A 13066-nucleotide genomic window follows, 5' to 3' on the forward strand; every position below is an offset into this window, starting at 1 on the left:
GACTGAATTTGTCACATCAACTTCTTACGTCCGTAAGACTATAAGGCATAGGAGCAGAAATAGGCCATTCAGCCCATTGAGTCTTTTTTGCCATTCCGCCATGGCTGATATGTTATCCCTCTCTACCCAATTCCCCTGTCTTCTCCCTGTAACCTGACTAACCAAGCACCTACCAACCTCTGCTTTAAATATACTCTATAACTTGGTCTCCACAGCTGTCTCTGGCAATGACTTCCACATATTCACCACCCTTTGGCTAAAGAAATTCTTTCTCATTTCTGTTCTAAGTGGATGCCCCCTCTATTCTGAAGCTAAGCCCTCTGGTCTTTGACTCACCCACTGAAGGAAATATCCTCTCCATTTGACTTCCTTACCACTGATTCAGCCTGCACAAGGACTCTCAAGTCGCTTTGCACCTCTGATTTTTGAACGTGCTCCTTGTTTAGAAAATAATCTGCACCTTTGGTAGAAGAAATAAAGTCCATGACTATACACTTCCCTACACAATATTCCATTCTCCACTTTTTTGCCCATTCTCCCAATCTGTCCAAGTCCTTCTGCACACTCCCCAACGTCACCTGCTCCTCCACCTATCTTTGTATTGTCTGCAAACTTGGCCACAATGCCAACAATTCTGTCATCCAAATCGCTGATATGAATCACTAATATGAAAAAGCAGTCCCAGCACTGACCCCTCTGGAACTCTACCTGTTACTGGCAACCAACCAGAAGCCTCCTTTATTCCCATTCTTCTCCTCCTGCCAATCAGCCAGTCTTCTATCCATGCCTGTAAAACCAGAGGCTCGTATCTTGTTAAGCAGCCTCATTTGCAGCATCTTATCAAAGGCCTTGTGAAAATCCAAGCAAGCAACATCCATTGACACTCTTTTGTCTATCCTGCCTGTCGTTTCCTCAAAGAATTCCAACAGATTTGTCAGGCAAGGTTTCCCCTTAAGGAAACAATGCTGATTTTGGCCCACTTTACATGCACCTCCAGTACCATGAAACCTCATCTTTAATAATGGACTCCAACATCTTTGCCTCTAATTTATTTTCTTCTGCCTCCTTCCCTTCTTAAAGAGTGAAGTGACATTTGCAATTTTCCATTCCTTCATGTCCATTCAGGAATCCTGTGATTCTTGAAAGTCATTACTAATACCCCTACAGTCTCTTCAACTACCACTTTCTGAACACTGGGGTGCAGTCCATCTGGTTCACTGGTAACTTATCTACCTTCAGCTTCCCAAGTGCCTTCTCCTTGGAGCATCTACACTCACTTTTGCCCCGACTTCAGCACAAGTTTCCAGTGGTTCAATATCTGCTCTTGCCTCTGTTTTACTTTATATACCTGAAAAAACGTTTGGTATCCTCTTTGATATTATTGGCTAGTTTACCTTCATATTTCATCCTGTCTCCATATGGTATTTTTAGTTGCCTTCTGGTGGTTTATTAAAAACTTCCCAATCCTCTAACTTTTCAGTAATCTTTGCTGTGTTGTTTGCTTTTATGTTGGCTTTGTCTTCACTTGTGGGCTCATCTTCCCTTGAGAATACTTCATTTTTGGGATGTGTCTATCCTATGTCTTCTGAGTTGCTCCCATAAACTCTAGCCATTGTTGTTCTGTTGTCATCACTGCTATTGTCCCCTTTCAATCAGTTTTGGCCAGCCCCTCTCTCCTTTTACTCCACTGTAATACTAACACTTCTGACTTCATCTTCTCCCTCTCAGACTGCCGGGTGAATTCTAACATATTCTGATCACTGTTCACCAAAGTTCCTTTACCTTAAGCTCCCAAATCAAATCTGGTTCATTACATTGCACTCAATCCAGAATTGCCTTTCCCCTAGTGGGGTCAATCACAGGCTGTTCTAAAGATCCATCTTTAGGCATTCTATAAATTCCTTCTCTTGGGACCCAATGCCAACCTGATTTTTACAGTCTACCTGCATATTGAAATCCCCCGTGACTATCATAACCTTGCCCTGATGCCATGGCTTTTCTATTTCTTGTTGATATATATAGCTCACATCCTGGCTTTTTGAGGGCCTGTATACATCTCCCATCAGGGCCTTTTACCCTTGCAGTTTCTTATCACTATCCATAAGAATTCAATACCTTCCGATCCTATGTCACCTCACTCTAAGGATTTGCTTTCATTTTTTTTTTACCAACAGAGCCACCTATCTGCCTGTCCTTTCGATACAGTGTGTATCCTTGGATATTAAGCTCCCAACTATGATCTTCTTTCAGCCACATCTCAGTGAGGCCCAAGTCATGCCTACCAATCTCTATATGCTGCAAGATCATCACTCTTACTCCGTATACTGTGTGCATTCAAATAAAACACATGCAGTCCTGTATTCATCACCCTTTTTGATTTTTGCCTCCACGTTACACTGCACCTCATCCCACTGACTGTAATTTTGCCCTCTTATCCACCTGTCCTTCCTCACAGTCTCACTGCACACTGCATTGAATTGTATACCATTATAACATTGTCATCACAATATATTTGACTCGGGGAAACCCAGCGGTTCTCAGGAGTGTTATAAGTCAGTCAAAGCCCACGTATGCTTTCCCTTATTAACTGGAAAATGAAGTATTGTTGTCTGATTTTGCAGATGAACTCGATTTGAGGGTGGAGAATTTATATTTTGCCTAGTTTTAGATTAACAGGATGCAGTGAAGCTTGGCAAGAATGGAGAAGAGCAGTTTATTGAGTAATTTCCCTTTGCTGAATGGTCCTTCAATATTTCCAGTATTGACCAGATACTTTTCCTGATGAGCTGTATAAATTCTTTGGCTACAAGGGCAAATCAGGGGTTGAGCATCTTCCACTGAATGACCCATTTTCTGATTTTCCCCCCTCCCCACAATGAAGTACAAGTCAAGATTGTGATGTAATACTCTCCTGTATGAAATGGTACAAATATCATTCAAGAAGCATTACAGTATCCAAGACCAAGTTACCCTTTTATTTGGCACCCCAGCCATTCACTCCCTTCATTGCTGTTTACAATTTGCATATGATGCATTACCATGCTTCATTTGCTCCTTCCAAATGTGCATCCTACACCATAAGTGAAACTCAGGACGGGATCTACAGTCAAATGGGAATAAGCTCTGTCCAAATCACACGCCATCTGATAGACCTAAATGTGACTTCCATCTGCAGATCAAAGTCCTGAAACTCTCCAATGTTGAAGTATCTTCGTCACACAGACCGCAGTGGTTCAAGATCACTTGCGTTGGGCGTTCAATGCATTGATGCTGAGACCCCTTTGTAGAATTAAAAGTGCCCCTGAATCAAAACAATATCAAAATGCAGTTTACACGATACTCAAGATTCCATCTCTTCTGGCTATTTAATGCACAAAAGCAGAAGCACGTAATTAAACTAACTTAAGAACAGGTGGGCATCTGTATTCACCATCTCAAACCTGTTCACCCATTTAGTTGGATTTTGGGTGAACTGCACCTTGTGTGTTGCCTGCTGTGACTAACAGATTATCAGCACTCCCCTTGCATGTATCGTGAAATTTATCACATGCAAATACAGAGAATAATTCAAAACATTTGTTTCTCAGTGGAATGCAGCAGGCCAGGCGGCGGCTATAGGGAGAAGCAGTGTCGACGTTTCAGTTAGTCCTGCCGAAGGGTCTCAGCCCGAAACGTCAACAGCGCTTCTCCCTATAGATGCTGCCTGGCCTGCTGCATTCCACCAGCATTTTGTGTGTGTTGCTTGAATTTCCAGCATCTGCAGATTTCCATGTGTTTGCCTTTGTTTCTCAATACTAGTTTTGTTGTACTTTGCAGAATTTTGGACATTGCAAGAGCGATGGGTTTAAAGGTTGGAAAGACAAAAGTGAATATTTTTGGTGGTGTTGCAAAGGACCACAAAATGGCTTCTCTTTCATTACCATTGGTGGTGCAAAGTGGAACTCGTGGTAGGAAAAGGAAGAAAATGACATAAAAAGCCAATATAATTCAATTTGTATCTGCGTTTGAGAAATTTGAAACTCTTCAAATTTCTATTTTATAAGGAAGAATCTCGGTATTATTACTGTCTGATGGAGATGTAATTGGTGCATTACATGACTGTTTTTAAAACTACGAGGAATATTTCAGAACTTCAGATCAAGTTTATTTATTCAGTTGATCATCACTGGACTTTGTATAATTTATCATGAAAAGCAACATGGGTGAACATTTGTACAGACTGATCATGATGTGCAGTTCAGCAAAGTCTTCCTTTATATTTGATTACCAATTCAGTGATAGATCAATTTGGTGATATTGAAACAATTGTTTTTAATGAAACGTTATGTTACATAGAATATTAAGTTTCAATTTATTCGATGTCTTTTGGGGATTGAGGACGAAATATGCAGACCCTCAGGCTTTGAATATATATAAATCAATTTGGGTGATTAATATAAATGAGATAGCACAAATAAGATCACCCATCTATAATAATGTTTAAATATGTATTTAAAATAAATTCACAACTTTTTCAAATTAACCCTTAGATGTGTTGTGTGCTTTCTTTTCCTAGCCATAAATTGGAGAAGTGTTCCAAATTCACAATTTATGTTGTCAATTGCATATCAGTTCGTTCGTCCCACTCAGACTTGAGATGTATTCCTGGGAAACACCTTTGTGGAATACAAACAAATACAGCATTTGGTGGTGCTTGTTTTCATGCAAGGTATTAAACATGGCCCAATTCACAAGCCTAGGTTGTCAATGGTAGTTTCTTGTATAGCAGCAAGGACATTCTTCCCTTTTCTCTTCCTAATGTCTGTCCTCCAGTCAACATATGAACAAGTGGAATGGAACCTTGGGAGCAAGAGTGGGCTGTTTGGACCATTGATCCCCCTCTGCCTTTTGCTAAGGTCATGGCTCCAAATCCACACTGTTACTTGTTCCTCAAAAGCTCTGGACTCGCATCAAACCAAATAACTACCTTAGCCTTGATTCAGCATACACAACTCTCCTGGGGTTGGCAATTTCTGAGAGTCTTTACAGAGCAGTAATTCCCATTCATCTGCTTTAAATTGGTAATTCCTAATTCTGAAGCTCTCCCCTAATTCCAAGTTCTTTTATACATAAATATACAAGGATGTTGCCTGGATTGGGGAGCATGCCTTATGAGAATAGGTTGAGTGTTGGAGGATGAGAGGTGACTTGATAGAGGTGTACAAGATAATGATAGGCATTGATCGTGTGGATAGTCAGAGGCTTTTCCGCAGGGCTGAAATGAGCAGAGTTTTAAGGTGCTTGGAAGTAGGTACAGAAGAGATGTCGGGTAAGTTTTTTATTCAGAGAGTGGTGAGTGCGTGGAATGGATTGCCAGTGATGGAGGTGGTGGCGGAAATGATAGGGACTTTTAAGAGACTCCTGGATGGCTACGTGGAGCTTAGAAAAATAGAGGGCTATGGGTAAAGCCTAGGTAGTTCTAAGGGAGGGACATATTCGGCACAGCTTTGTGGGCTGAAGGGCCTGTATTGTGCTGTAGGTTTTCTATGTTTCGGATTATTTATGGAAGAGCAAACATCTGAACAAATCAGACTGGCAAGAGCTAAACCAATACTCTTGCAGTCTGTTTGCTACTGCTGTTGGAGAGACTTGGAGCAGCTTGTCATGTTTCAACTCCTATAGGATGGGAAACCCAAACTGAAGCAAAACAGCAAGTTAGAAAAGTTATTAAGTAACAGCAGAAGCAAAAGTGAATAGCATGTTGGGCGAAAGTGCAAAAAATGTTAATAGCAAAGCATTTACAGCTGAGGTAAGTGGGTATGATCTTCGTGTCTATGAAAATTTGACTGTGGCTTATGAAAGCTGAGTATTGAAGATGTTTTGACATTGACAAAGTTCAGGCACACAGGAAGGGGCGATGGGATGTAAGTAATAAAATCAGTGTAGGGTGTGAAATAGCCTTAGCTTGGCGGATCATGACGTATGGTCATTATCAGTCTGGGTTGATTTCGGAAACAGCAAAGGACAGAAAACAATGGTGGGGCCCATTTATAGGCTACCACATACTAGCTGTAATATTTGGTATAACATAGCAACCTTTTTGCAAGGTCTGGAAACCAGAGCCCCAGGTCAGTAAGTGAAGGATTGGACCAGAAGGTAGATGTCAGGGAAAGTATTGAAAGGCAAAACCGAAATAACAGGTATGATGGGTCAGGCAGTTTGAAGTGTGTATGTTTTAATGCTGGGAGTATTATGGTTAAAGGTGATGAACCTAGGGCATGGATCAGTACGTGTAACTATGATATTGTGGCCATTACTGAAACTTGGTTAAGAGACGAGCAAGAATAGGTGAATAACGTACCAGGTTTTTGAAGTTTTAGAAAAGATAGAGGGGGTGGAGTTGGACTATAATCAGGTTCAATATCACAGCTGCACTCAGGAAACATAATGGAGGGATCAGACACCGAGTCTGTTTGGGTGGAGCTGAGGAATAGAAAGGGTGCAATCACTCTGATGAGATTGTACTACAGACCCCCTGACAGCCATCGGGACATTGAGGAACGGACAGACAGACATACTTTATTGATCCCGGGGGGAAATTGGGTTTCGTTACAGTCGTACCAACCAAGAATAGTGTAGAGATATAGCAATATAAAACCATAAATAATTAAATAATAATAATTAGTAAATTATGCCAAGTGGAAATGTCCAGGACCAGCCTATTGGCTCAGGGTGTCTGACCCTCCAAGGGAGGAGTTGTAGAGTTCGATGGCCACAGGCAGGAATGATTTCCTATGACGCTCAGTGTTGCATCTCAGATATGTAATCAAATTAAGAGAAGGTATAAAAATAATAGGGTTGTTGTCATAGGGGATTTCAACTTCCCTAATGTAAACTGGGACCTTCTTAGTGCAAGGGATTTAGATGAGGCAGAATATGCTAAATGTATCTTAGAAGATTTCATAAATCAATATGTGAATAGTCTAATGAGAGGAGGGGCTGTACTGGACCTGGTGTTGGGTAATGAGCCTGGCCAGGTGACTGACCTTTCAGTGGATGAGGCAAAAGTGACCACAACTCCTTAACTTTCAGGATAGCTATAGATAAAGATAGGTAGAGTTTAAAATTGGAGTAGGGCTAATTATGAGGGCATTAGGCGGGAACCAAGAAAAGTTAATGGGAACACCTTTTATTCTCACAAGTCCACAACAGACACGTGGATGGTGTTTAAAGATCAATTGCACAGATACAGGAAAGGTATGATACTGTGAGAAGGAAGGACAGGGATGAAAAGATGACGGAACCTTTGATGTCCAGAGAGGTGATGAACTTAGTCACGAAGAAAAAGGAAAAGTTTGTAAAGCTTTGGAAGTTAGGATCAAATGAAGTACATGAGGAGTTAAAGAAGCCAGAAAAGAACTAAAGAAGGGAATTAGGAAAGCCAGGAGGGACCATGACAAGTCCTTGGCAAGTAGGGTTAAGGTGAATCCCAAGAAACTATACACCAATATCAAGAGAATAACCAGGGAGAGGGTGGGGCCACTCAAGGATAAAGAGGGGAACATTTGCTTGGATGCAGAGAATATGAGTGAGGTACTTAATGAGTGCTATGTTTCTGTATTTACCAAGGAAAAGGATAGGGAGGACCAGGAGATCAGTGCTGAGTATATAAATACATTAGGGTGTTTAGAGGTCGAGGAGGAAGTGCTTGGGCCTCCTAATGAGTATTAAGGTGAATAAGTCCCCAGGGCATGATGGGATTTACCTCAGGTTATTGAAGGAAGCAAGAAATTAGATTGCTGGAGCCTTAACCAGTACCTTTGTATTCTCTCTAGGCACAGGCAAAGTCCCGGAGGACTGGCAAGTGGCTAATGTGGTATTTCTGTTTAATAAGGGAACAAGGGAAAATCCTGGAAATTATGGACTGAGATTCTCATGTCAGTTGTAGGGAAATTGCTGGAGAAAATTCTTGGGAATAGGATACATGAGCATTTGGAAACCCATGGCATAATTAGCAAGAGCCAGAATGGCCTTGTGCAGGGCATTAGGGCTTTACAAACCTAATCTGAATTTTTTGACGAAATGACGAGAGAGATTGATGAGGCTAGGACAGTGGATGTTGTCTACATTGATTTTAGTAAAGTGTTTGACTAAGTCCCTCACGGGAGACTCATCATGCATGGGGTCCACGATGAATCGACTGTTTGGATTCAGAACTGGCTTACACAGAGGGTAGTGGTTGTAGGGATTTATTTGAGCTGGCAGTGCATAATTAATAGTGTTCGCAGGGACCTGTGCTGGGACCTCTGTTGTTTGTGATGTATAGAAATGACCTGGATGAAAATATAGATGGTGGGTTAGTAAATTTTCAGATGATTGATAGAGTTGTGGATAGTGTAGAAGACTGGCCAAGGATACAACGTGTTGTAGATTAGTTGCAGATATGGGCAGAGAAATGGCAGCTACAGTTTAACCCAGATAAATGTGAGGTGTTTCACCTTGATAGGGCAAATGCAAGGAGATGGTACACAGTTAAGGGCAAGATCCTGAACAGAGAGAACTTGGGATCAAGTTCATAGCTCCTTGAAAGTGGTTACTCAGGTTGATACGGTGGTTAAAAAGGCTCATGGGATGCTTGCTTTTATTAGTCGAGGCATTGAGTTCAAAAGTCAAGAAGTTATGTTGCAAGAGCATTGTGTACAGTTTTGGTTGCCCAGCTATAGGAAGGAGATTGAGGTTTTCGAGAAGGTGCAGGTTTATTAGGATGCTGCCAGGCTTAGAAGGCATGGGCTATCATGAGAGACTGGATAAACTTGGGTTGTAGGGACTGGGTATTGATAGTGAATGATCAGCCATGATCTCAGAATGGCGGTGCAGACTCGAGGGGCCGAATGGTCTACTTCTGCACCTATTGTCTATTGTCTCCACAGTAGCAGAGGCTGAGGGGAGATCTGATAGAGGTTTATAAGAAAATGAGAGGTATAGATAGAGTAGGCAGGGTTGAAATGTCTAATACCAGAGGGCATGCATTGAAGGTGAGAGAGGGCAGGTTCAAAGGGGACGTGAGGGCTAAGTGTTTTTACTCAGAGAGTGGTGGATGCCTGGTATAATGGCATGGGCAAATGTATTAGAGGTTTTTAAGAGCCGTTTAGATTGGCATATAGATGTGAGGAAGGTGGAGGGATGTGGATATTGTGCAGGTGGGAGACAATTAGTGTTTAGGTGTTTTTGATCTGCTCTTCAGCTGGTTTGGCACAACATTGTGGGCTATCCAGTACTCTATTGTATAAATCAGGACACGGGAGTGACACTTTTAGATTGGTCAGGTAAGAGGTGGATGATGAATTGATGCGATATACAAGATGGTGTTCTTAATCCATGTGTTGAGCAGCCAGGGAAAATGTTATTTCTGATTTTCATTTGTGCTATGAGTAATTGATACTGAAGTTGATTATATAAAGAGGCCTTCAGAGAGCAGCCATAATCATAGAGTACTACAGCACAGAAATAGGCTGTTCAGCCCATCTAGTCTATGCCAAACTGATGGTCATGCCATTTCTACCATAGTCCTCCATAACCCTCCCACACACGTACTTACTCAAACTTACCTGAAATGTTACAATTCAACCCACACCTATCACTTCTCATACCAACTTCTGAATAAATAAGTTCTTCTTTGGGTTCCCCTTAAATATTTCACCTTCCACCCTTAACCTATGACTCTAGTTCTCATCTCAGTAGAAAATGACTTCTTGCATCTACATCCCTCAATTTTGTATACCTCTGTCAAATCTCTCCCCCTCCCCCCAAATTCCCCTTCACTCCAGGGCAGGAAATCCTAACCCACTCAACTTTTACCTATAACCATAGGAGCATAGGCCATTCAGCCCTTCAAGTCTGCTCCGCCATTCGATCATGGCTGATTCTTCTTTCTCCTCCTCAGCCCCACTCCCTGGTCTCTCCAGACTTTTAATGCCATCTCCAATCAAGAACCTATCAATCTCTGTCTCAAATACACCCAACAACCTGGCTCCATAGCACCCTGTAGTAACAAATTCCACTAGTTTACCACCCTCTGGCTGAAAAAATTTCTCCACATATCAGTTTAAATAGATACCCCTCTATCCTGAGGCTGTGCCCTCTTGCCTTAGACTACCCCACCTTGGGAAACATCCTTTCCACATCTACTCTGTCTAGGCCTTTCAACATTCAAAAGGTTTCAATGAGATTCCCCCTTATCCTTCTAAATTCCAGCAAGTACAGACCCAGAGCATTCAAATATTCATCGTATGACAACCCTTTCATTCCTGGAATCATCCTTGTGAGCCCCCTCTGAACCCTCTCCAATGCCAGCACATCTTTTCCTAGATGAGGAGCCCAAACTGTTCACAATACCCAAGGTGAGGCCTTACTAGTGACTGGTAAAGCTTCAGCATCACGTCCCTGCTCTTGTGTTCTAGACCTTTGGAAATGATTGCCAACACTGCATTTGCCTTCCTCACTTTCGACTCAACTTACTAGTTAGCCATTAAGGTGTTTTGTACAAGGACACCCAAGTCCCTTTGCATCTCAGAATTTTGGATTTTCTCCTCATTTAGAAAATAGTCTGCACATTTGTCTTCCAAAGTGCATGACCATGCATTTTCCAACATTGCATTTCATTTTTCACTTTGTTTTCTCAACACTACCTGACCCTCCACCAATCTTCGTATCATCTGCAAACTTGGTAACAAAGCCATCTATTCCATCATCTAAATCATTGATAGCATAAACAGATGTGGTCCCAACACCTATCCCTGTGAAACACCACTAGTCACTGTCAGCCAACCAGAAAAGGATCCTTTTATTCCTATTTGTTGCCTCTTACCAATCAGCCAATGCTCTAACCATGCCAGTAACTTTCCTGTAATACCATGGGCTCTTAACTTGGTATGCAGCCTCATGTTTAGCACCTTGTCAAAGGCCTTCTCAAAATCCAAATATACAACATTCACTGTACAACATTTATCTATCCTACTTGTAATGTTCTTAAAGAATTCAAACAGGTTCATCAGGAATAATTTCCCTTAAGGAAACCATGCTGACTTTGTCCTATCTTGTTCTGCGTCACCAAGTACTCCATAATTTCATCCTTAACAACTAAGGTCAGGCTAGCTGGTCTATAATTTCCTTTCTGCTGCCTTCCACCTTTCTTAAAGAGTGGAGTGACATCTGCAATTTTCCAGTCCTCTGGCACCATGCCAGAGTCCTAAGATTTTTGAAAGATCATTGCTAATGCCTCCACAATCTCTACCACTACCTCTTTCAGAATCCTAAGGAGCAGTTCATCTGGTCCAGGTGACTTATGTACCCTTAGGTCTTTCAGTTTTTTGAGCACATTCTCCCTTGTAATGGTAACTACACTCACTTCTCTTTCCTCACACCCTTCAACATCTAGCACACTGCTATTGTCTTCCACAATGAAGACCGATGCAAAATACTCATTTAGTTCATCTGCCATCTCCTTGTCCCGTTATTATTTCTCCAGCTTCATTTTCTAGCAGTTCTATATCCACTCTCATTTCTCTTTTATCTTTAACATACTTGAAAAAGCTTTTACTATCCACTTTGATATTGTTTGCTAGCTTGCTTTCATATTACATCTCCCCACCCCCATGGTATTTTTAGTTGCTCTCTGTAGGTTTTTAAAAAGCTCTCCAATCCTCTACCTTCCCACTAATTTTTGCTTTATTATATGCCCTCTCTTTTGCTTTTACACTAGCTTTGACATCCCTTGTCAGCCACGGTTTACTATTTTGCCATTTGAGTCTTTCTTCATTTTTGGAACACATCTAACCTGCACCTTCCTCATTTTTCCCAGAAACTCACACCATTTCTACTCTGCTGTCATCCCTGCCAGAATGTCCTTTAATTTACTTTGGCCAGCATCTATCTCATACCACTGCAATTTCCTTTACTCCATTGAAATACTGCTATGTCAGACTTTACTTTCTCCCTATCAAATTTCAAGTTTTATTCAATCATATTTTGATCACTGCCTCCTAGGGGTTCTTTTACCTTAAGCTCTCTAATCACCTCCAGTTCGTAACACCCAGTCCAGTTTAGCTGATCCCCCAGTAGGCTCATCGACAAACTGCTCTAAAAAGCTATCTCACAGGCATTCAACAAACTCACTCTCTTGAGATCTATTACCAGCCTAATTTTTCCAATCAACCTGCATGCTAAAATCTCCCATTACTATCATAACATTGCCATTTTGACATGCCTTTTCTATTTCCCATTGTATTGTACAAAGGAAACTAAGCTAGTGGTGGGGATTGGGAAGGGGAAGAAATTAATTGAGAAAATGCATTCTGTCCATGGTGACACCTTCAAAGGTCAACCTTTAAAGAAATAATTGGCAATAAATATCCATGGCTGACAGGAAAAATTAAAGATTGCACTTAATCCAAGGAAGATGTTTATAAAGCTGTCAGAAATAGTAGTAGGCCTGAGGATTCAGACCACTTTACATCTTAAAGGTAGAGATAAGAGCAAACTGACAAGAAATAAATAAGCTTCTATTTATGTAAAAATAAAAGACCATGGGGCATTTCAATATTCAAGTAGATTGGATTGGTGCTGGATCCTAAGAGTAGGAATTGTTAGAATGTCTACGAGATGGCTTTTGTAGAGCAGCTTGTGGTTGAGCCCACTAGGGAAAACATAATTCTAAATTGGATGCTGTGTCATGAACTATATTTGATTAGGGAGCTCAAGGTAAAGCAACTCTTAGGAGATAGTGATCATATGATAAAATTCACTCTGTAGTTTGAGAGGGAGATGATAAAATCAGACATTAAGTATTAGACAGAGCTTGATTAGAGATAGGTAACATAGCTTTGTATGTGGTAGATCATATCTAACAAATCTTATATAGTTTTTCGAGGAAGTTACTAGGAAAGTTAAAGGAAAGGCAGTGGGCATTGTCTAGCAAAGTCTACGACAAAGTACCACATGGGAGGCTGATCAATGATGTTCAGAGTTCAACAGGCCAGATACAGGGAGGATATTTCCCCTGGCTAAGAAGTCATGAACCAGGATCCAA

The 13066-nt window shown here is 41.2% G+C and overlaps 1 protein-coding gene across 1 annotated transcript in view; it reads left to right on the forward strand.

Annotated features, from left to right (window-relative positions):
* The window catches only part of polr1e (RNA polymerase I subunit E), a 58369-nt gene extending 53847 nt beyond the window's left edge, over positions 1–4522 (forward strand). Inside the window, exon 12 of the mRNA XM_059970070.1 lies at positions 3817–4522. Coding sequence (XP_059826053.1) covers positions 3817–3973 — 157 coding nt within the window. The 3' untranslated portion in view covers positions 3974–4522. The remainder of the gene's footprint in view (positions 1–3816) is intronic.
* Positions 4523–13066: the final 8544 nt, after the last annotated feature.

This window comes from Hypanus sabinus, chromosome 5 (assembly GCF_030144855.1).
Source record: "Hypanus sabinus isolate sHypSab1 chromosome 5, sHypSab1.hap1, whole genome shotgun sequence".
NCBI lineage: Eukaryota > Metazoa > Chordata > Chondrichthyes > Myliobatiformes > Dasyatidae > Hypanus > Hypanus sabinus.